We start from the raw sequence: 25,546 nt of genomic DNA, 5'->3' as shown, positions 1-25,546 counted from the left end.
GATGACACTAGAGAGGAGTGATCTCATGATAAATCTAAGCAAACCATCGTTTTTATAAGCATAAAATATGTGTGAGATAATTAAGGCATAAATTGCTGCCTTTAATTGGCAATATAAACTATTCAATTTCATGACTACTATAATTTATATCTCATACTATAAAACGCATCATAATTTTTGGCAAACATAATAATTTTTTATTTGAAAAAAATAAAGTTTGGAAAGTACCTATGACTTCTTACAAATTATTAACCACTATTTGCATTAACTAAACCTCTTAAAATCGCTGACAATAATACCGAAATAACATTAAACTTTGTTCTTCCTTTTTTTGATGAAATTCAAATGGAAAAACTAAGCTAATGAGCTCCCTGTCCTTAATTGTTGAGGATTCAGGAATATATATATAGATAAGCTTGATTATCATGGACCAAGTTAAATTAGTAGAAAATCTTCCCCGTGCATAAGCACATGATCACAAGGTGCCTTTCAACTGAATGAGGCCATGCTCACACCGTTAGCTTCCCCACTTTATTGACTGGATTCCCTATTTCTTTGCCTTTGCATGCCCATTACGATTGGTCAACAATTCTTTTTCTTTTCTTTTCTTTTTCTAATTTTCATTACTGGCATTATAGTATCTTCATCTTATATGAGCAGCTAAAATTGATCTGTTAAAATATACAGGCTACTGATGACGATCATATAACATCATCAACAGCGATTTGCTTAAACAATTTGTTACCCAAAATAGGGCATAAATCATTTGGCTAGCTAGGTGTTGGATTCTCCTTAATTATACCTTTATCATTTTCTCTTTGTTTCTCTCTGCATAATTGTTTGCTGGAGTGGTTCATTGATATTTGCAACCCAATTAGGAAATATGGCTATTTCAAATTACTAAAATATACATAGACAGTGTTTCGTCTCTGTCTTTTTAAAAGATATAGAATTGTATTCTTTTAAATAAAAAAAATAGATTCAAAATGAAAATTATTTGGAAGAAAATGAATTTTTTTATTTAAATTTTAAATAAAAAATACTAATTTTAACTAAAATAGTCATCCTTTAAAAGGATATATATATATATATATATATATATATATATATATATATATATATATATGACACTTATTTACGGATACTTTTAATTTTTCTAGCAGCATTTCATTTTTTTATTTTCTTCATTTTAACTGTTCCATCGATGCACATGGAAATATTAGGAAAAATTATATAAATAATAATATTTTATTATGTTATTAATTATTTGTTTTAGCTTTTAAAATTTTTATATTTTTAATTATGTATTTTAATTTTAATTTTTATTAAATTATATATATTTTATGTATTATGACTTTCATATCATGTTACTCTTTGGAGGCTGTTAAAAGCCATCCTGCAACATCCATATCATATCACAGCCACAAAATGCATGCCATTTGGAATCCTTTAAGGGAGTGTTTGGTTCAAGGATTCTCTTGAAATACTTATGCAATTGTAAATAGCATTTTGTCTTCTTCACGTTTGATTGAAGTTTTTTAAAAATTTAGCAAGCAAACTTGAATGTCCATCATTTATCAATTGTGAGCAAAAATTGGTGACAAATACAAAGGAAAAATGTCACTTCTAATGTGGTATTCTTAGATGAATGGGAAATGGATAAAAAACAATATAGATTTACGAAACTTTAATTAATTTATCCGGTAATATTTTGTCCAACCAAATAACTTTTTTCCAACTTTACCAGCAAACTCACTTTTTTACAATTTTTCCAGTAATTCAATTAACTAGTAAAAAAAATTCTCCTCTACCAAACACCCCCTAAAGAGTGTTTGGTAGGAGTTTTGTTTTTGGATACCAAGAAAGTGAGGATGGATTTTTAAGATGAACATATTTGGTATTATTTTTCAAAAAATTTATTCACTAAAGTGAAATAGTTGGTAATTCATTTTATGTATAAAAAAAGTTACTATTTAAATATCACCCAGTGATATTGTTGGATTGCTAGGAAAGTGGTTGAAGAAAAAAGGTGATAAGACATTGCATTTTTTAAAAATGTGACAAAAATAACCCTACCAAAGTGGTTCAAGAAAATATCAAAGTAGAGATATATTTATAATATCGCACTAAATTCTCAGTAATATTTATAATCAATCAAATATAGACTCGGTAAATTTCACCCAATATTTCAAGTAAAATTTTGACCTATGAAATAACTTTTTAATCACATTCTCATAAATCTTATTTTTCTATCATATTTTCAGTAATTGTGATTTTTAGATAAAAAAAAATTTCTCCTCTATCAACATCCTTCATGGTTCCTGATTACCTCAAACTACTAACATATTTGAAATTCCGTGGAATATGCGTAATAGATCACAGTTTCCTTATCAATTATATTTCAATATGTTTAAGTTTAAAATATAAATACAAAACATTACTGATTACCAAAAAAAATACAAAACATTACTGGTAATATTTCAAAATATCTGTGCATTGTATCTTATGAGATGATTTTGTGATAGCAAGGACTAGCACCATAGTATAGACGACCAAAAATAAACACCAACAGTAATATCAATACTAATACTACTGGAGTGGTGCTTGGTTTACATTCTGAAGTATTAAATCAGCTATAGAGGGATTGTGTAATGATGGAATTGTAAGGTACAAGAGTTGAAGTCTCTATTGAAAAATATAAAATTATAATGCGGGATGCGTGATTCATATGGACTTTGAGCTCTTATTTTATAAATTAATATTTCAGATAAACACCCTCTCAAGGTTCGTAACATTTTTATGCCCAGTGCGTTCAACAACAATCATTGAGATTTTAGATCCCGATCCATAAGCTAATGAAGTAATTGGCATGGTTTATTGGCAACGATTCAATGAACACCTGATTCTTAGTCGGGGAATTTTCTAAACAAATAGCATGGCTAACCAAATGATTTCTTTGTCAGCACATTGGCACCGACATTATTTCTAGAGAAAGGTAACTAGGTGCTTCCAAATTAATAAATGAAACACATGCCCTTATGTGAAATGACTTACAAAGAAAGAAAAAAAAAAATACCAAATGGTGGTAACTCAGTTGGCGCATGAAAACTAAGCAGGTGGAGTGAGAGTATGTGTTCGAATCTTTCCGGTATCATCTTTTGAAAATGATTTAAAACCTTAATCTGAATCCGGTACGAATCGGATTAGTTGCGAAACAATTGAAATATTTCAAAAAAAAAAAAAAAAAAAAGTGTTAGATTTTCCCGGAATAACTTATTCCGCTTTCGGCAAGATGGAGAAATTCTTGTAGCTGTACCAGGACAACATTGAAAACGACCTTTTTAATCTACTTTTGTCTGGTCGCTAGAGCAGCTAACCGACCATAGATACCCCCCTCTAATGAAAGAAATCAAGCTAACATGCACGAGTGGACCCCATCGACATTGAAAAAAACAAAAAAAATAAATCATTGTTTGTGTAATGTTGTTAAACGACCTTTGAATTTTTGTTGGGGTAACAAAATCTCCATGTGCTTATACCAAACATCTTATAAGAAGTAACCTAATTATATATAAACAAGTATTACATTGCAAATGCAAAACCACAACCCTGATCTTCTGAGAAAGAAAGAGATCATCAGACAAAGATTGAAGATGTCTAAGCAAAATGTGGTGGTGATGATACTTACAATAAGTGTAATGGGTGCTGCTATGCCATTAACTCAAAGCATCAAATTCAAAGCAGAGAATTGGGGTTCAAGTGTTAAAGCAGAGAATAAGGAGACGGTGACGAACCTGCAGTTCTATTTCCATGACACGCTGAGTGGGCAAAACCCAAGTGCTGTTCGGGTGGCTCAACCCGTCGACAAAAACAAGTCATTTCCCACCTTATTCGGGGCAATCATGATGGCGGATGACCCGTTGACAGAGACTCATGACCCGAAGTCGAAGATAGTGGGCCGGGCCCAGGGGATGTATGGGTCGGCCTGTCAGCAGGAGGTTGGGCTTCTCATGTCCATGAGCTACTCCTTCACAGACGGCCCATACAATGGAAGCTCCTTTGTTATTGTCGGAAAGAACTCCGCAATGAACCCGGTCCGTGAGATGCCCATTGTGGGTGGTACTGGCCTCTTCCGCATGGCACGTGGCTATGCCATCGCCAAGACTTATTGGTTCGATCCCACCACCGGTGATGCTATTGTTGGCTACAACGTCACCCTCGTTCATTAAATTTACGTTACTCTCTTACTTTTCTTTCTAATAAATCATTTAATAAGATTATAAAAATTTAAACAAATTATATTTGTTCAATATTTCTTATTATATATGCATATGTAGTTATCGCTGTAGCACCTTCTTGTGATATTGTTAGGTTTTCTTTTTGCACTAGCACATTCGGTTTGATCCATCAATAAATCCCTTATTACTTTTTTCTTGTTAGGTAATTTTTTTTCTCTTTTCTTCTTTTCCAACCTTTATTACGCATGGACTATTGTTATAATGTTATCTCGTGGCCTCTTTTATGTAATTTTTTTTTGTCTCGTCAAATAAATATAATATAAATGTGTGCTTGGTCAGTGTGAAAATGATCAAAAGTGGAGGAGGAGGAGGAGCAAAATATTTAGCAAATTAACAAAACACGCATATTGTTATGTATATTGTCGTTTATCCAAAACTGACATGAGACACGAGATACAACACGATACGATACTTCGACACGTTAATTCTAAAATATACTAAATTTTGACACGTTAGGATATGTTTTGATATTACATAATATTTTTAATTTATGTAATATATATTATATTTAATATTCAATAATTTAACAAAAAAAATAAAGCTAAAATTATAATATCCATCAATTTTGTAAATAAACATAAGATATCTCATCACTATTGGATTCTATTTTCTTGCCTTCGTCATCTTTCTTATTCTTATCTTTTGTCAGGCTTTGACTCTTACCACGGCCCCTTTGTTTTCTCTTTCCGTTCTTCCATCCTTGGGTCTTGATCAGGTACTGGCGCAACTTTCCTTCACTAATGTGCTTCTCTATCGTATCTCGGAGGTCCTAACACACATCAAACGTGTGACCTGGACCGTCGTGGAACGCATAGTATCGAGAACGGTCCACCTTAGCACTATTAAAGCTTCATCTCGATCTTTCTATTTTTTTCATCTCAGTAAGTGCTACTTCCCTCCAAACTTACGACCGTGATACATTCAGTGGGGTATAATTCTAGTATCTTCCCCTTCGAGGTTGGTCATCTGAGCTTTTACTTGGTCTGTTTTCTATTTCCTGGTCGATCTCTTTCCCTCCTGGCCGGGCTCCTTCTTCGCAGACTCCAACCTCTTGCTTCTCTTATTGTAGCATTAGCTAGCTCTATCTGCTCCAGCTCCAAGTATTTCTTTGACTGGCTCTAAATTCTTCTAGTGTTCTGATTGGGTCCTTGTAAATAGATTTTGCTAGTCTGGATGAGCCATCCAGCCCAGCTACCACCAAGTGTACGTGTACATTCTCTTGCAGTTCAGGAACTTATTAGGATGCATCTTTAAAATGGTTTAAATATTTTTGTAGTATTTCTCCAGGCTGCTGCTTGATTGTGCCCAAAGTGAATTCCGACTTGGGATACTTTTTGCTTGTAGCAAAGTTTAGAAGGAATTTATTTCCAAACTCTTCAAACGATCAAATTGAGTTCGGAGGGAGGCTCGAGAACCATGTCAGCGTGGCTACCGCTAAATTTGTAGCGAATTTGTGGGAGATGACTGGCTCATCAATTCCTTTTGTACACATATCCTTGTCAAAATCATCAATGTAGACATGAGGATCCTGACTCCCATCGTACTTCGGCAGGTGTGCCAAGTTCCAGTCTTCTGATTATAATGGGGCATTCATAATTTTGTCCGTGAATGGGCTGTTATTGTATTGCCCCTATTGTATTTCCTTTTGTATCCTCCTTCACCACGGCAGTGATTTTGAGCATCTCGATTGCGCTCAGCTATACCGCGGGTAAGATCAGTTTCATCCCGATTTTCGTCATTATTCCTTATTATGCTGTCCTCTTTACCTCGGTCGACATTTCCGCCACGACTTTTGTTACATTCTTAATTTTCAATTCTTCCCCTAGTATCTCTGTTCCTACCGTGATCCTCATTTCGAACTCCATTTCTTCTTCTGTTGGGGTCACCTCGGATCCAGTCAGCTATTGGTTCCAGGTTACCCCTATGGAGTTAGAGTTCTTCTAGATCTCGGATTCTCTGAGCGTCCAACTACCTCTGGAGCTTGTTGTGATTTCCCATCTCCTCTATCCCCTATAGGGTCGTGTTGAGAGCGGTCTGATTAATCCGGGTATCTACGTCTGTCGTTGGAGGTGGCTGAACTGCCACCTGTGCCGGTGAGTAGGGTGTTAGCATGGAGGCAGTGTCGGAGACAGCATCGCTGACGTGGACATGATTGTGATCAAATCCAAGTTCATTGCCGAACTCCGGTTTGTCCCGTGGCTGCTCCATCAGGATTGGATTGCCAAAGGCGACATAGGCAACAGTGGTAATTATTGGTAGTTGTTGCTTCTTGTGTTCACCATGTTGGTCGTGGGGGTAGGAGTTTACCTTTTCCACAGACGACGCTAATGTTCTGTTTCTTGAACAGAGATGTCTAATCAATGACTGGTGAATTTATCTTTGATCTAAGGACTCTCTCAGGTATCTATTAATTACATAGATTTAAGGATAGCAGATTACTGTGCACTAATAATAATGGCGTGTGCCAGAGGGGTGATGTGTGTGCACAATGACAACATAACAATATCAGAGAGAATGTCTATACTTGTAGGCTTTACCTTTTATTTATAAAATTTACATGTGGGTGTTGGAGTTCTAGACCTTGGAGGGCTCTTCTGGAGGCCCATGTCCAGATTCATAGTTGTCGTATTAGGATTGGCATCAATCAAGGATTCTTTCCTTTTGTTTGTATAACTTTATCTTTTTATTATCTTTTCTTTGACCTTCTAGAATACGAGCCTCTCATACGACTCGGTAACAGAAACTTTAATCAATTTATATATGGATAAAACTTAAAGAGGGGGGATATTCTTACTACCAAAATTTTCTACTACTAACTTACTACCTATCTAATCATCATTGAATCAAAGAGAGAGAATGCTAAAAAATTTTTGAAAAAAGAGAAAATGTTGATCCAATAGTGATTAGATAGGTAGTGAGTTGGTAGTAAAAAAATTTGGTAGTAAGAATATCCCTCCTCAAACTTAAAACCCAACTATATTTACGTAATTTATTTTATTTGTTATTTAATTTCATTGCATCAATAGACCTTTATATTATTCATGCAATTGTACAAAGCTAAACTTTGATAAGATTCATCCAAAATAATTTTATAATAACAAATAAGATATTTAACATTAATTCAAAGTACGTCATACTTTTAATACAGTAAAATTTTTCTTACACACTTCTTTTAAAGACAATTTTATTGTATAGAAATATTTTATTTATTTATTTATTTATTTTAATAAGCAGAGGAACATTTTATAATTTAATCAAGCAAAGGGCAAAAGCGGTGGGTCCTTTGTTTTGCTATTGCCTCTGCTGAAGAATTTGTTTTGCTTCCTGAAGCTCCGTTTGAGCTGGGTCCGATTCTTGATTCGGATCCTCATCCCCTGTAATCTTTTCCTTTGGGCTTTTGCCCCTTTGCAATACTAAAAAAAACTAAAAAAGAAAGGCAAACGCGGTGGAAAACAGGCCCATATGGGTTTAAGTTTCAGATGCCTATGGCGCAGTGAGTGGTTTTGACTTTTCTTTTCCGCCAAGATCCACCGTCCATGGTGGTCGGAGCTGCCTTAACGAATCCCCCATTCCAGTTTCCGACCAATTCCAATTCACCATCACAGACATAGATGATGAAGTTCAGATTACAGTTACACACTTCACATTCACTTGGTCTTTCTCTGCAATGCCAATGTCAATGCCATCTCTCTCATTCCGAATCCTCAAGCGTTTCAAATCCACCAAACTGTGCATCGTTAAGTTCGTCCTCTCTTCCCATGACAGCCTCTCCGAAACCGTTTCTTCTCTGGACCTGTTGCACCCCAAGGGCATTCGCTTACCCTCACGTGTTCTCGCTTCTCTCTTGCGCCAGTGCTCGAACACAAGGTCTTACAAAGAGGGCAAGTTGGTTCACCTCCATTTGAAGCTCACCGGTTTCAAACGACCCACCACTTTTCTAGCCAACCATTTGATTTGTATGTACTTCAGGTGCGGCGATTACGTTCAGGCACGCAAGGTGTTCGACAAAATGGAGGTTAGAAATTTGTACTCTTGGAACAATATGCTTTCTGGGTATGTTAAATTGGGGATGATGAAGCAAGCTAGGAGATTGTTCTCTCAAATGCCTGACAAGGATTACGTATCGTGGAATACGATGGTTGTTGGCTATGCACACAGTGGGAGGTTTGGTCAGGCTTTGTGGTTTTATGGACAGTTGAGGAGATTGTCTATAGGATATAATGAGTTTAGCTTTTCCAGTGTCTTGATTGTTTGTGTAAAATTAAGAGATTTTGAACTTTGTAGGCAGATACATGCGCAGGTTTTAGTTGTAGGATTTTCATCCAATGTGGTTATATCCACCTCAATTGTTGATGCTTATGCAAAGTGTGGAAAGATGGAAGATGCAAGGAGATTTTTTGATGACATGTCCTTGAAGGATATTCCTGCGTGGACGGCATTAGTTTCGGGTTATGCCATATGGGGGAACATGGAATTAGCTGCTGAAGTCTTTAGTCAGATGCCTCAAAAAAATTCCTATTCATGGACATCTTTGATTTGTGGTTATGCTAGAAATGGTCTGGGTCATGAAGCACTTGGAGTGTTTAGAAAGATGATCAAGTATCAAGTTAGACCTGATCAATTTACATTCAGTAGTTGTCTCTCTGCTTGTGCCACTATTGCTTCATTGAAGCATGGTAAACAAATACATTCTTTTTTGGTGCGAAATAATATCAGACCTAACACTATTGTTGTTAGTGCTATTGTTGACATGTATTCAAAATGTGGAAGCATGGAAATGGCATGGCGAGTCTTTAATTTCAGTGGAAATAAGCAAGATGTAGTGTTGTGGAACACCATGGTATCGGCACTGGCTCAATATGGCAATGGTATAGAAGCAACTATGATGCTAAATGATATGATAAAATCAGGAGTGAAACCAAATAGGGCCACTTTTGTTGTCATTCTAAATGCTTGTAGTCATTCAGGGCTTGTGCAGGAAGGACTTCAGTTTTTCAATTCCATGACTAGCAAACATGGTGTTGTCCCAGACCAAGAACACTATGCATGCTTATTTGATCTTTTGGGTCAAGTTGCATGTTGTATTGAATCAGTGAAGGATCTGCAGCTGACGACTTGTAAACCAGGTGACCATGTTTGGAATTCTTCGCTTGGTGTATGTAGAAAGCATGGAAATATAGAACTTGGAAGAGAAGTAGCTGCTTTCCTTATTAAATTACAGCCTCAATCCTCTGCTGCCTATGTATTACTTTCAAGTATATATGCCGCACTTGGGAAATGGGGATTGGTTGAGAAAGTAAGACATATTATGGATGAAAGGCGTGGGAGTCAAGATCGAGCCATTAGTTGGATTGAAATTGAAAATAAGGTTCATGCTTTCACTGTATCAGATGGGTCACACCTTCCGAAGAAAACAATGTACTCAGCTCTGGGGCACTTAAGTAACCAGATGGAGGACAATGTCCCATTACCCAACTCTGAAATGTGAAAGTTAGAGAAATATTTTTCCAGTAGATCATTTTTTGTAGAGAGCAGGAATATATTTCATTTTCGGAGTTATTTTTATCTTTCTTTTTTGCTTTCTTTTTATTGATATAGATTCTGCAGAGTTGAACTTCCACGCTGGTATATTTATAAGATGTTACCTCCAGAAAAACTGAGGAGGAATTAGAAGTGGGATTCGGGGAAGAACAGACAATTGATTTTCCTGAAAGATTTCTTGCTTCCTTTTTTTTTATACCCATTATTTTGTTTGTATATTTCACCAACGGAATAAAATAAGAAAAATTTTCCCGTATCAATGATCTCTCTTCATATTTTTTGGAAGCACTTCTCTTTCCTTACTATGACTTGGAATGTTGGCCGTAGGGTCTTGACGATGGAAAATGGAAATGCTATTTGCGAATTACAAAAACCGAGTTCCTAATGGACATGATCACGGATACAGTGATAGGTGGATATTGCAGGACGTTGGGATGCAAATGACTGCAGGGATTCCTAATGGACATGATCATGTTGTTCTAGATCACACAGAATCATCCTTGTTTGGGATCTCACTCACTACTCATTCTCCAAAGTGCTTCATGTTGTATCAGTTAGGGAACGGTGAACCGATCTATGCTAGCAAACTGGTACCATAGTTTTGACAGTTTGATGGTTTATGCAAGGCTCTGGTATTTGAATTGGAATCCGTTAGGAGGTGTTTGGCACGGAGAATCTGATAGGAATGTTGGGAGAGTGGGATAGGTGAAATATGTTTATCATGTTTGATATGTCTTTTAAGTTAAAAAATACCGGTACATTATTTTTGGCATGTATTTCGTTTTGAACTGGGCAATGGAAAAAAAAATTGTGGACAATATTTTAACATTTGTTATTTACGTTTTCTGACTGTGGACAATATTTCACGAAATTCAATATTCTAACTTAATGGAGTGCTAAGATATTTGCTGACTGTGTTTCAATATTTTAACATTATATATGAGTTATTTCGTAATTTCATAACACATTTCCATTAATATTTCATATCAACCAAACATAACATTAGTAAAAATAATTTAATTTTTTAAGTAAATTTTTTGACTACCAAAAATACCTTTTTGTAACTTATCTTTACTCATCATATTCTGAGAATTTGATTCCCTAATAAAGAAAAAATTTCCCCTTGATAGGAATAAGAGCTCACTAGCATCAAATCTATATATCTATATATCTATATATTATATAACATGTGGATCATGAATCCTCGTATCATGTCAATAGAGAGAAATATTTTCTTCATTGAGTAACTTAATAAATTTTTCTTGTGAGCTAACATTTTTCTGCAATAATATTCAACATAATCAAAGAAAAAGCATCAAGTTCTTTACGCATTATTTTATTATCTATTACCTTCCATGTGTGTAATTGAATAAGGTCTAATTCATTTGTTCCTTATTATCTTCTCACAATCACATATGAATCCGGCTGTCAAAGTGTCAAGGAGATATATTAATAACAAATCAAAAGATGGAAATGGTCATACGTTTATTTTAAAAATAAAGAAGAACACAAAGAAGTTGACAGAAATATTTTGATACTTTAGGATTTTATGTTAGATTGACACGCGATCATTTAAAATACGGTGATTATAATAACAAGTTCACAACTAACAAGAAAGCTAAGCGACTAAACAAAAACAAAAAAAGAGAGTGAGGAAGGCTTGGACAGCCATACAAGTGGGCCAACCAATGACATACCTCGATTATAACTCCTAACCAATAATTAGAGCGAAGGTTCCCAAGACGTACAAGACAACAGGCTAATAGAGGAGTCCTTCCTAATCCTAATCCTAATCTTAAACCAAAATCCTTCAAGAAAACCAAAAACAAACTTAAGTGAAGAAAACACAAGAATCATTTCATATTTCTCATCCTTTGTCAAATTCAGCACGTCTACTCCAATCAATTTTTTTTTTTAAAAAAAAAACAATTTTGACAATACCATGTTTTATTATATTAAAGGGTTCCCTTTTTGTCATTTGACATGATAAGAGCACTTTCCTACACACAAATTAAGTGTAGGTCCCACGCTTAAAAAAAAAAGTCAGACCAAAGTCAGGATATGACGCCGTATCCTTAGGATACGAAGCTGTATCCTTGTTGCAGGAATGAACAGTGTCATTCCTGCAACATGATTCTTATATTTCCCTGTATTAAATCCCATCAACAAAGCCATTATCTGCAACACCTAACTCCAGCTGCAACAAGAAAAGGCAGAGTCAAAGAAGAGGAAGAAGAACTAGGAATCCTTCTTCTTCTTCTTCTTGTTGTCCCTCTCCTCATCTTTGAAGGTGAAGAAGATGGGTTCTGTGGTCTCAACACAGGTTGAGAAAAGAAAGACACTCCTTACACAGGAGAAAACTCTCTCTGATCTTAAAAGCACTGGGGTAACCTACCCTGGCTCTGATTACCATCCCCAAGACAGGAAAAACTGGATGTCTGAACTCAACCCAGAGAGTGTTAAGATCAATAACATTGTTTGGCCTGGAACCCATGATTCTGCAACCAACAAGATTGGCATCCCATTCATAACTCGTCCATTTGCTCAATGCCAATCCTTATCTATATATAATCAACTTGTGAGTGGCACACGTGTGATTGACATTCGTGTGCAGGAGGATCGTAGGGTATGCCATGGAATTCTCCTAACATATAGCATGGACGTTGTCATCAAAGATGTTAAGAAGTTCTTGTCAGAAACTGACTCTGAGATCATTATCCTTGAGGTTAGAACTGAGTTTGGACACGATGACCCACCTGAATTCGACAAGTACCTAGAGGATCAACTAGGTGAATACCTTGTTCCACAAGATGATGGTGTTTTTGAAAAGACCATTGCAGAGGTTCTACCAAAGAGAGTTATATGCGTTTGGAAACCAAGCAAATCACCACAGCCTAATGCAGGAAGCCCTTTATGGAGTGGAGGGTATCTGAAGGATAATTGGATCAACACAGATTTGCCATCAACCAAGTTTGATAGCAATATGAAGTTTCTGAGCGAGCAACAACCTGTTACGTCAAGAAAATACTTCTACAGGGTTGAAAACACCGTTACTCCTGTGCCTGATAACCCAGTTCTGTGTGTTAAACCTGTAACGGAACGCATTCATGGCTATGCGAGGCTCTTCATTAATCAGTGCTTCTCCAAAGGGTTCGCTGATAGACTTCAGGTTTTTTCTACGGATTTTATAGACCAGGATTTCGTTGATGCATGCGTTGGACTCACCCATGCAAGGGTTCAGGGTCAAGCCTGAAAAATTCTCTAATATGTTCATAGCTCAATTCGGTTTTTCTTTTTCTTCTTGTTGACGGTTTATGTCTGTTTTGTTAATCTGGATCACGGTTGATGGTTTCAGCTCCTAGATTTGTTTTTTGTTGCTATAGATTTGATTGAAAATTCTGATATGGAAATAAACAATGGTTTGTGTTGTATTGTCATTCTTGATGCAGCTGCTGAGATTTCTGATCTATACTAGTGAAATTGTATATTATGTTTTTTTTTTTAGTAAAAAGTATATTATGTTTTAGTTCATTGTTAAATGATGACTTGGCTATGAATACAACATCAAAGAATCAATTAAACCCAAAAAAATTCAAATTGTTGGATGAGGTTACATTAATAGACGGCCCTTCACACACAAGAGCCTATTAGGTTTGAAGGGTGGACAATGCATATCCCCCACCTATCCGTGCTAAGAAACTCCACAATATTGAATTAATTATTAATTAAATGAGAGATGGTAAGAATCGAACCAGTGATATGAGGTTCTGATATATATTATGTAAAAAATCAATTCAACCTAACAACTTGAATGAAGCTAAGTTAATAATTTTATATAACTATATATATGAGCCATACCAATACAGGAAAAGTTATATTCACTGATTAGTGGAAGTAGGAGGATCCTTCCTCTCTTTTTTGTTTTGTTTGTGATATATGTCAAAACTTAAGAGCAGAATGTAACGATGTTTTATACATTTGTGGAATTTATTTTGTGTGCTAATAATCATATTTGTGAATATTCAATTGTTTTAAATTTATCCTTGCATTCATTTCGTTTTCATGGTTCATGCCTGCCTTGTTTAAAACTGTAAAGAACCACCTCAACTCAAAACAACCTTAAGGTGTTGAGTGAGGGTCTTTTTAATGATTTATATTATATTCTCTAACACACTCCCTCACGCAAGAGCCCTTAGGCGTGAAGCGTGGATATGACACAAGTCCATTATTGGTCTCATTTTTTGGTTTGCCTTGTGCTTTTCTTAATTTCACCTGAAAGTGGGGGGCGATGAGGATCGAACTCGTGATCTCATGATCACTGAAACTCTGATACCATGTAAAGAACCATTTCAACTCAAAACTTTAAGTTTTGGGGTTGAATTAGTTCTTTACAAGAACGTTGGAAGAACTAGGATGACACAAGAGGAAATTACAGTTACAACGCAAAGAATAATAATTACCAGACAGAAAGGAACTACATATGTTTCCCAAAATTCTTGCAAAACGTATAGAAGTGTGCTCAAATACTTTCGCCACATCAAGGTCTTCTTTGGTTAATTTTGGTTGAATATTCACAACAATGAACGTTCAAGAACACGAATTCAGCTGCCACAGTTCTAAATTATAAAATCTCAGATGAGCTATAGATCGTTAGGTTTTTAAAAGATGATTTTTGCATACACTTGCTTGTTATAACAAAAACATACCAAAATTCTCAACCAAAAAACTCCAATATTAAAAATAAAATATAAGAAAAACTTTATCACTACCCACCTCTATTTTCTGCCTTTTTTTATTTTCACCCACTCAACTCAGTTAAGCAAACCGTTAATGTTCATTAGATATCCAGGCAATCCAATCGCTTGGAGACACTAGTTAGTAATCACAAAGTTCAAGTCCAATCACCTTCTTAGTTATTATTTATATTTTAGAAGTGACAACCGTAGCACATTAATTAAACTATAGTCTTTCGGGTTTACTTGCGATTTAAGTTTATTATATTACCAGAAAAGTCAGATCCAATAGTTGGTTAATAGGACTTGTCCAAGGGATGAGATTAAAAAGTCTCTGATGTAATTCTTAGATGAAATAATTAGGGGTTAGTGATAAAAACCTTGACACTATATTTTATAGGATTAGTTTCATCCAAATAAGTAAGTATTAAAAAAATAAAAAAGTCAGACCCAAAAAACAACAAAAACAGCCTATGCACAAACAATCTTTATCGTATATATTTGGCTCTTAATTGGTAGATCATGGCGTTGCTGTCATGTTATGCCATTAGAGAAAGGGAATGATACTCTTACAACTGTTAACATACAATAATTGACAGGCCTAAAGAACTTACAAGTTACAACACCATAAATTAATTTTTATTTATTTATTTTCAATATAGAAAAGAGACGTAAAGCAATCATTAGTCCTAAAGAAAATATAAATTAATGAAAAGGGAAATTAACAGTAAGGAATATTGAAAATTTTAATTTTATGGAAGTTAAAAAACTTTGTTTTTTTTGGGTAACCGGAAGTTAAAAAACTTAAATTGTTAAGGAGCGTACACAGTTTATTTAGAGGAAAAAATCTTTAGAAACACACGCTTACGAAAAATTTACGACCAATCATTAATAAATTCTAAAAGGCTAATATTTTTTACTGATATTTTTTGTTTACTCCTTTCAAATAGCTAACAATTAATGTCGTTTTATATTGAGTGGTTGTTTATTATTATTGAATATTTAAAACCAATAAATAAAATTTTATATGTCCGCGTATAAATTATAAAGTGACAAAGAAATTTGTGAATAAATTTTTGCTTATTGTGAGTAATTATTATGTCTCATTTTCTTAATAATAATTTTATCTATTAAGTAAAATATAACAATTTCAATCTTTGAACTTTTTTAATAATTAAAACTTTTTATATTTCCTTCTTAATCATCGGTAACATTTTCAAAAAATTTTAAAAAGCAAGCCTATCATGGCAAAAAAATTAATTTAAAATTTTTTTAATAAAAAATTACGAATAAGTAGTCGTTTTGTAAAATATTACGAATCTATAGCACCCAAACACGCCCACATGGGGCGTGTTCTGATGGAGAGAGACACGCTCATGTGGGGCGTGAGCTACTGAAGGGGACACGCCCAATGTAGGGCGTCAGTGACAGGAAAGAGACACACCTCTTATGGGACGTGAGCTGTGATGGAAGACACGCCCAACATAGTATCAGAATTCACACTCATTTTTAAAATCAAAATTTAAAAAGATAAAACAAAATATCAGTAAACAAGTGCAAACTATCAGAGAGTTTAAAAGCATAACAATGAGAGAGTTGTGAAGAGTGTGTAGGGGGTGAGTGTTTAAATAGACTGCAGTTTAGTCACGCCTATGTTGGGCGTGTCTACCATCACAGCTCACGCCTCATAAGAGGCGTGTCTCTTTCATGCCACTCACGCCCTACATTGAGCGTGTCCCCTTCAGTAGCTCACGCCCCACATGGGCATGTCTCTCTCCATCAGAACACGTCCTATATGGACGTGTTTGGGTGATATAGATTAGTAATATTTTGCAAAACGACTACTTATTCATAATTTTTTATTAAAAAAAGTAATAAATTAATTTTTTTTCCAGCCCATCATCTTTATCATCCATAATGTTCTCACTTCTCATAATGCAATTGACTACATTTCGTCCCAATCCAAGAAGGTTCATACCGATATGATTTGTCGCCAATAATGCTTTAAAAGTATAAATTGGAATCGTGCGACAAAACGTATACTCGATGAATTCCGTAGAGCGAATTATCTCGCCAAGGAGTTGCGTATGACACTATGATTTTATGCACAAAAGACAAACGAGTATGATAACACCTCAGAAATCAATACCCATGGGGAAAAAATGTTTGAAAAAAGGCAAATTTAATCATTGGGGAAAAAAAATGGAATTGTGGATCCAAAAACAATAAAGGAAAAAGAACAACGTACACGCTCGGGACTTGGGAGCATTTATGTATTGCTGGAAGAGAACCACACTAGAACACTATAAGAATAGGATGGTTTGAAAAGCTTTGTAGAAGAACAAACTGATAGGGGGCTGATATACAAAAGTATAATATATCAAATAATTAACTTGATCCATTCAATATCTCACTCACTGGCTCAGAATCTGTAGCTCTATTAATTAAGTGGAACTCATTTTTCGAGATTGAATCACACTGATCTTGTGATCATGAAACATATTAAAATGAGACTGTTATGGAATTGTATAAGAGGTCCATATAATATAAAGTCCAATAATGGACAATAGAAAAAGGAATCTGATATAATTAAAGAAGAAGAATGTTTTGGGAGGAATTTGGAGTTTTAATCTCGGGACCCGCCCCAAATCGGACTAGTCATGAAGTGATGAACCGATTCGAATATCTCCAAAAAAGAAGAAGAAGAATATCAATCTAAAATGTTAATCTAGATACGACAGCATTAAACTTAGGCTTAGGCTCTCTAAAGGAGGCACTAAAGGTTCAACATTCCAATACCTACATGTAAATCCTATAAATAAGAGGTAAAGCATATAGGTATGACATGTTTTCCCTTTCTATTATTATGTTGTCAATGTGCACACACATTACTCTTTTGGCAAAAGTCATTACTATTCGTGCACGGTGATCTGTCATATTCTAAGATATCTAATTCATAGATATTTGAGAGAGCAATTTGATCCAAGAGTAATTTACTAATTTTTTGACTAGATATATTTGTCCGTAGTACAAAACAAAGACAATTTTTAGTAGAAATCACATGGAAATTAATTCAGATTCTGAAAGATATTAACTAGTCTTTCGTTACGAAGGAGGAAGCACTCAAAGTACGAGATAAACCGTGAGAAGAGAAGTAGGGCTCAGCTTGAAACACAAGTAAGACCATGTTTCGACGTTGGAGACTCTAAAAAGCTAATATGCAAAAGTACTGCCATTAGTTGGAAAACAAAAGCTACCACATAATACGCTCCATTGCGGAGTGTTTGTAGGCAATTAAACATATATGTATTTACTATTTAGAGAGAATAAGAGTGATGTTGACCTTGTACATGCGAGATAAAAGCCCAGTCCAAAGAAAGGCCCAAAAGGCCTAAAAATCATGACTTAGCTTTAAAGTAAATGCATAAATCTCGTGTAGAAACCGTGGATATCTAGCCAAATAAAACTGACAACCAGTAGCCCAGCTGCACAGGCAAATAGGACCCGTGAGATCAGTAGCTCATAACCACTTGACCACCACATGAAACCAATGACTAAATGACAATACCAGCTCGCCGCAAAGCCTATAAAGGATAGCCCACCTTAAGCATGTTGCCTATCATATAGCCTGTGAAAAGCCACCACTCTTCACCAATGAAAATGAACACTGCCATATTAAGGCGACATAAGCAAGGCATCCCCCATTATAAATACAGAGTCATTCAGTCCAAGTAAAACATTTATCCTTGAATACTAGAACTATATTGAATATTAAATCGACTTGAGCGTCATAGTGCCTTGCAGGTACACCTCCCAGTCTCCTCCAATTGTTTAGACGTGGGAGTACCAGCCTAGTTATCTCGCCAAGGCTGTTAGACCGTCTCGCCAACAACTTGTTATCTCGGTAGGCATTTTCTTCATCAACATCCTCTACATCAATTATGTGTAATCTAGCCTAGCCCAATAGTTGTTGGATTAATCAAAGAGTAAACGATCAACTAAATATTTCATAACAAGAATAGCCACGATGTTTATCCTTAAAAGAAAGCAAAGTAAAAACTTGATATATTTGACATCAATCGGGTCAATATGATGCATTGGAACGAAACTAACACGAGTGAGACTTAAGTCCCCTTTTAAAATTAGTTTACCACCTTGTCTTCCTCCTAAATTATATATCAATATGTTATTTTTAAAATTATATATCAATTTATTTTTTGTTTGGTCAATCTTTCTATTTATTTGAAAAAGTGTCGGTTAAGCATTGGCCAAATATGACAAATTGATATAAATTTTGAGAAGATTGACAGATTGATATTTAGTTTGAGAATGAGGATAAAGTAATATCAAGCAATGTGAAACCTCTTCTTTTGTTTGTTTCCATGGGGTGTCCCCACCCATTTAGATGAGACTAAAGTGAAACCTCTTTTTATAATGCAATAATACAGCAATTATAGAAAATCTTATATTCAGGTCAGTTTGATATATCTTTAAAATTAGGGTGCAAATTTATTGGATGTAAGTTTAATATGATTTTATGTATAAATTTGATTCACTATTTTTTTACCCCTAATTTTAAAGTATACCAAACTAATCATTCTGGAATCACAAAATAGGTCTCATAGACTCAAGAAGTTAACAACACAAGCCAACCTTGATTTGAAATACTAATCATAGATAATAGGCCTCATTGATTAGATTGTTTAAATCATACTCAAACTCTCCAATCTCCAAGGAAACCATGTTATAAATAAAGAGTTAAACCCCACATGTACACATTTCTGAAATCCTAGTTTTCATTGTCACTATGCATATACCATACCCTTTGGCTTTTAGCCTATTTTTTTGTACCCAATATTTTACCACCCTTCCTGGCTATCTCCACAATAAATATCCCCAATTATTAGATTCTACATCAAATATGATCCTTCTTGGATTGAACATTAACTATAAATTTAAATATTTACATGTGTTAAAAAAAATACAAACATCCAACATGACCATCACCCAAAACAACATACCTAATGCTACAAAACTCTAGCACAAGAGATGTACATGCACTTTACTCCAATCCCAATTTCAAATCCCCCTGCATTAGAAAGAAAAAAAATTAAAAATAAGGTGATATCTGTTAGTTTGGTGAGCTTAGGTTTGTATCTTTGAAGGGTGAAATATATCGTTATGGCGATGCTCTTAGAGGTAGTGATATGGACCAAAACTCTTGAGGGAGTTACCATGTACATGTCAAAGATGGCCGAGAGAGGAAGAATATGTAATGGGCACAGTGACTCTATATTTTGGCATAAAAACAACTCATAAATGCAATGTATGCAAAATGCCCCTTCAATGGATGAAGGAGTTACGTAAAGGTGAGAAAATATTTCGTAGTGAGAAAATATTTCTTAATGAGAAAATATTTATATAAGTTGAGGCGTAGAATCAATGGCATTACGCACGAGTACGACTAATCATGCAAGTGAGTTATGCTTAAAGGTCTGCCTTACCAATTCACATGACAAATAATAATAATAATAATAATAAGGGTCTTTGATCAAAGGGGGATCTTTGACATTTTAATGTACCAATTTGGTATCCGATTTTCAGTATTTATCAATGGAGTCTTTTAGTGTCGTGACCCCCCATGGGGAACTCACTTCTTTTTTTCAGGTGAGTGTTGCGACCCCATGGGAAACTCACACGGATATGCCAAGTGGCATAATCCCAGCCTTTCACTCATTCCTCGTTCCCCGTTGATTAAAATACTAAACATTACTCATTTGGAATGTCATAACTTTTGACTTGGATATCCAAATCAGATAATTTTTTTATTTCACATAACTTTTTGAGATTTATGCAATAATACCTCATTTGGCATATTTTATCTCCCACAAACATAGTTCAAATTTGTAACAATGGTACCACAATTACAACAACATTTAAATCCAAAAGCTCCCGAGTTTCCTCCTTTGGGAACTCACATTGTTGTGCCAAGTGGCATAATCCCAGCATGAGCAACATATTATCGTCTATCCTTGTTATGTTTCTTCTTTCCCTACTGCTAGGGTTCTCCATTTTTCTCCCACTTTTTCTTCGTTTTCTTTTCTTCACAAAAATAATTTTTGAATTAATTATTGTCTCACACAAGTGTTGCTGCAACTCTAACAGACAGAAATTCAATTAATTAAAATCTTAACAAAACTGATTTGAAAACTAGGCCATCAACGAGAACAGGCAGCAACAGATAACAACGTTTCTTCTTACGAAAAACCCTAAAGTACTGATCTTGTTGCTGAAAAAATCGTTGGCTTAGAGGCAAACCGTGGAAAAACTAGGCCAAGAGATCGATGACACGTCTTGCAGCTCATAGTGTTGGTTCAAAAAGAACTTAGGAGCTTCTGGGGTTAAATGTTCTTGTGATTGTGAAATATGTCAAAAGTGGTGTCATTGTGTAAATCTTGAAAAATTATGTGAAATACAATTTTTTTTGTCTGATTTGGATACTCGAGTCGAAAGTTATGGCCTTCCAAATGAGTAGTGTTTATTATTTTAATGAACGGGGAATGAGTGAAAGACTGAGATTATGCCACTTGACACACCCGTGTGAGTTTCCTAGAGAGGGTCGCGACATTCACCTGGAAAAAAAAAGTGAGTTTCCTAGGGGAGGTCGTGGCACTAAGGGGCTATTGATATGAAGATTTTTTTAGAAATACTGGGAAAGTGGGATGGGGCAAAAAAAATTTCAACGTTTGGTATGATATTTTTTTTTTCCATCGTTTCAATTTTTTTTTTTTTACAGAATCCCAAACGAAAATACCATCTAATAGATGCTATTTTTATTTTTCCATGTATTAACATAATTAACCCAACATTCTCGGAAAAATTTTAAATCTACCAAATAACTTTTCGTAACTTATCCCAGAAAACAAATTTCCCACCATATTTTTGAAAACATTTTTTTTTTCAATAAAAACAAAAATATATCCTCTGCTAAACGTTCCCCGAAAGACTTTAAATGATAATATATCACAATTAAATATCAAATTGATATATTTAAATGTCAATGAGCCTTATCTGATTAAAGAGCCATAATAATAACCCCACTGATAACGTGAACGGGACTTGATTGTGAAAAGAAAAAAAAATTACTTTTATTGGAAATACTTTTGCAAGAGGTGGCAAACTTGTTTTTTTTTTTGGGAAATGTTTTTGTTATATAACATAATATAAAAACAAACTTTCTACTCTCACAAAAGGAAGATAGAGGAGAGAGAATAGGAAAAAGAAAAAGAAATTAAAGTGGATCCTATATAAAATTTATGTGTGTAGGAAGATGATTTTATGTTATGTAACATAATAAAAATAAAGTTTTTTTTTACCCCAAAAATGTACTAAGAAAAATGACAAGTTGTCATCCTTGGAAGAAATAATTGCATTTTGTTTGGTATAAAAAGATTACCAACATTTAAGAACCGTGAACATGCGCAGAGGTCCCCAGCAGAATAAAAGCGATGGGTACTTTTCATTTTTTATTTTTATTTTTATTTTTGTTGATTCCCCTTGTTGGTAAAAATCGTACGATGCATGTGCTGGCACTATTATCTCCCACTTTAATTAGATTTGATTATTATGGCCTTTCTTTCAAAATGAACCAAAGTTAAGATGCTACTCAGGCACGAATCTTCCCACATTATGTGATAAGACGAGAGGGAAAAACAAGCTTGATGGCGATGTTGAATGTGATTGTATCGTATTAGATATATCAATGGGATAAGAATTAAGGTTGCGTTTGGTTGAAGATAAATTTTAAGAATACTAAAGAAATATAATTATTATGTATTCATAGGGAAAGTTGAATAGATGGAGAAGTTAAAAAAAAGTAGTTTGGTTTGACAAAATATTATCAGGGAAATATATGACAAAAAGTGTGTCAACAGTACTTTACCCGGGTTTTCTCAAAAAACCACCTTCAAATCGGGTTTCTAAACAGTGCAAATTATTATCTTTCTCAAAAAGTCATGCATTTCACATAGATGAGTTTTGATCAAAAGCTGTTGAACCAAACATTAATTTTCTAAAAATCAAACTTAATTTACCTAGAAAGATCTCAAAAAGCATAAAACCAAACGCTCCCTAAAAAGTTTATCAATTACTGTTGATTCAAGTGGTAAAAATTTTGTTCCTTTTAATTAGAATTTTTGAATTGAAATTCTGAAAATGGAAAAAATAATATTGAGATTTGAGAGAATAGTTTTAGGGAATTACTTTTCTCATGTTACATAAACAAAATATTATCTCCTACATTCACATTTCTCAAATGGGTCCCACAAATTTTTTTTCTCTCACCTTTAACTTTTTTCTCTCTCCTACTTTTTGTTTGAGCATGAGATAGTACTTCTCTTATACAACATAAGAGAAGTATTACCCATAGTTTTAATATGAGTCCGGAAAATGCTCCGATTCGAATATTAAGAAAAGGATTTAATTTTTCTCTCTATCGGTCAAGTCTTTGTAAGCCAATAATCATACAAGGCATATATTTTTAAAATAATATTTTTAGAAACCAGAAAAATCATATTATCTGTATCTAATATTTAACAACTATTAGTTCAAGTAATAAATAAAATGACAGATAAAATGATATTGGGACAGAGATGTTCAGCTCAATGGACTGGTATGTTTATCTTGGATCTAGTATCCTCTCTAAAGATATCTATGAAAGAGATACTTTTGAATCAAGCAGATCACTGTGCACAATGAACTAATAACAGCGTTAGCCAATTGGGTGTGTGCGAACAGTGACAGCAAAACAGTAAGAGAGAGCATAACATACCTTTAGGGTTTACCTTGTATATAGAGGTTATATGTAGGTAGTATGATGTGGGCCTTTGGTGTCTCTGATAAGGATTCCAAGCTTGTTCGCTATGCTGTCGTATTAGGATCAGTATCTTTAATAGATAATATCCGTAATTATAATTGATTCAGATCTTGAACTGCGCGTTATTGAACCTGTCGTTCAATGAGCTACATGTACGCGTCCATAACCGAAAGTATTTTCATATGGATGTCTTTCTTTTCCTCTCTCGGTTGAAATGTGTCGTCGCCTCACTTTATCATCAAAGAAAAGAAGACTGGTAGTTGATATTGATAAGCAAAGAATGACCCCCAATAAATTACAGATTCAATCTTTCAATTAAAAAATGGTTGAACCTAGAACCTCAATGTCTCAAAAAAATGCAACTAATTTACCCTTTTTCACCCCTACATTCAGGAAGTGGGAATAAAGAAAATAAGGACCCCACCCAATGAAAATGGCAAGCCTATCCATTTGAATAGTAAGCTGAGTCAGCACTGAACATCATCAAATGAAATGGATAAACAACATCTCACAACATGGACAGCTACAAACCTCATCCACATTTTGCCATTCACACAATTAACCCAATTTTACAACAACTTGGGTACACACTGCTTCTCTTCTGTTCTATATAAAGACAGTCACACCAGTCTCTTGCACCCCAAGCCTTATCCACTTTCAATTTCCCTACCCAAAAAGTACCATATGTTTTCTGTCTCCTTAATCAACCCCTTATTCTTATCCAGTAATATCAAATCCTCCAATAGTAGAAAAAGTTCCTATCTTTCAAGAAAAATTGTTGCCATTCATACCACAGTTGAAAACAGAGGACCCTGTTCTTGTGCAACAAAGATGAGTTCCCTCTATGAGGTGCTTGGAATTTCAATGGGTGCAAGCTGCATCGAAATTAAGTCTGCTTATAGAAAGCTGGCAAGAACATGTCACCCTGATGTTGTAGCAATGAATCAGAAGGAAAGCTCAAGTAACCAGTTTATGATGATCCATTTAGCATACTCAACTTTGTCTGACCCAGATAAGCGTGCTCGATATGATAGAGAAATCTATGAACACAGAAGACCAGCTACTGTAACTTCCATGTCAGGAAGATATCGGACATATTCCCATGCCGGAAGGAAATGGGAAACGGATCAATGTTGGTAGTTGATCGTGTAAAATATTAACCATGTTCTTTTCTTTTCTGTTCCTTTTTTTTGTATAATATAGCCATATTATTTTCCCTCTTATGGAGATGGAACTTCATGAAGCTCCTTTTGGCTCTAAATATGTGACCTGATTTCATTACTAACAACTACTTCCTCACCTTCCATAACAAAATATTAAATTAATAGTCACATCTTACTCAAATTATTCATCTTCGCTGATACTAAAAAGAGAAAAAGTAATATACAAAAAAAAAAAAAAGTAGAGACAAATTTTTTTTTTTTATTAAAATTCATTTGACAATTATAAGTGTAACGAGTAATTTTATAAATTTAGAAATATATAAATTCATGTGGAGTGATGGTTTGTAGGGGTGTAAATGGGTCAATCAGCTTAAGAGCCCTACGACTCGATCTATTACAAATAGTCAAATAGAATAAACTCGAACCTCTTAAAAGACTATTCAAAAAGCATGTCATAGTTTTTTTTTTGACGGGCTTATAAGTTCACAAATCAGCCTATATTATTTTAATGATTTGAATAATAAAATAATATTATTTTATTTTTTTTTATTATTGAATGCCTAATAGACTTAAACAGGCTTAGGCCTAGGGTTTTGTTTTTTAAATATAAGTCATATCATACTTATAATTTGGACTTACACATGTTAACAGATTATGCCAAACCTAAAATATTTTATACAGACTTGACTTATTTAAGCTAAAATCTAGCCCAATCCAACCTATTGACACCTTTAATGATTCGGGTGCGGCCTAGTTAAGTAACACTAAAAACCAGCCTCTATGTTTTTTTTAGTTTCAATCCATTTTTATTTTTTTGATAAATAATTTCAATCCATTTCCTAAAATACTTCTAATAATAGAATAGTCATGTCATGAGTTTGAGTTTAGAAAATAATTTTTTCATAAAAATATAAAGATAAAATTGTGTATAATCAA

The 25,546-nt window shown here is 34.4% G+C and overlaps 4 protein-coding genes across 4 annotated transcripts; all 4 read left to right on the top strand.

Annotated features, from left to right (window-relative positions):
- The first annotated feature begins 3,653 nt into the window (after nucleotides 1-3,653).
- Nucleotides 3,654-4,229, top strand: LOC133288436 (dirigent protein 23). Its single transcript, XM_061486193.1, has one exon. The coding sequence runs from the start codon at nucleotides 3,654-3,656 to the stop codon at nucleotides 4,227-4,229; it is 576 nt and encodes a 191-aa protein (XP_061342177.1).
- Nucleotides 4,230-7,686: 3,457 nt separating this feature from the next.
- LOC133288412 (pentatricopeptide repeat-containing protein At2g21090) lies at nucleotides 7,687-10,546 on the top strand. The gene has a single exon (XM_061486166.1). It carries the CDS (start codon nucleotides 7,966-7,968, stop codon nucleotides 9,784-9,786), a length of 1,821 nt encoding a protein of 606 aa, XP_061342150.1. The 5' UTR covers nucleotides 7,687-7,965; the 3' UTR covers nucleotides 9,787-10,546.
- A 1,506-nt stretch (nucleotides 10,547-12,052) lies between these two features.
- On the top strand, nucleotides 12,053-13,304 carry LOC133288429 (uncharacterized). Its single transcript, XM_061486183.1, has one exon. It carries the CDS (start codon nucleotides 12,139-12,141, stop codon nucleotides 13,090-13,092), a length of 954 nt encoding a protein of 317 aa, XP_061342167.1. The 5' UTR covers nucleotides 12,053-12,138; the 3' UTR covers nucleotides 13,093-13,304.
- A 10,768-nt stretch (nucleotides 13,305-24,072) lies between these two features.
- LOC133288434 (chaperone protein dnaJ 11, chloroplastic-like) lies at nucleotides 24,073-24,670 on the top strand. The gene has a single exon (XM_061486189.1). It carries the CDS (start codon nucleotides 24,132-24,134, stop codon nucleotides 24,585-24,587), a length of 456 nt encoding a protein of 151 aa, XP_061342173.1. The 5' UTR covers nucleotides 24,073-24,131; the 3' UTR covers nucleotides 24,588-24,670.
- The last annotated feature ends 876 nt before the right edge of the window (nucleotides 24,671-25,546 follow it).

This window comes from Gastrolobium bilobum, unplaced genomic scaffold (genome assembly GCF_033153095.1).
Source record: "Gastrolobium bilobum isolate Gb01-03AN ecotype WA unplaced genomic scaffold, APGP_CSIRO_Gbil_v1 utg1578, whole genome shotgun sequence".
Lineage (NCBI taxonomy): Eukaryota > Viridiplantae > Streptophyta > Magnoliopsida > Fabales > Fabaceae > Gastrolobium > Gastrolobium bilobum.
This window is presented reverse-complemented; position numbering and strand designations above follow the sequence as displayed.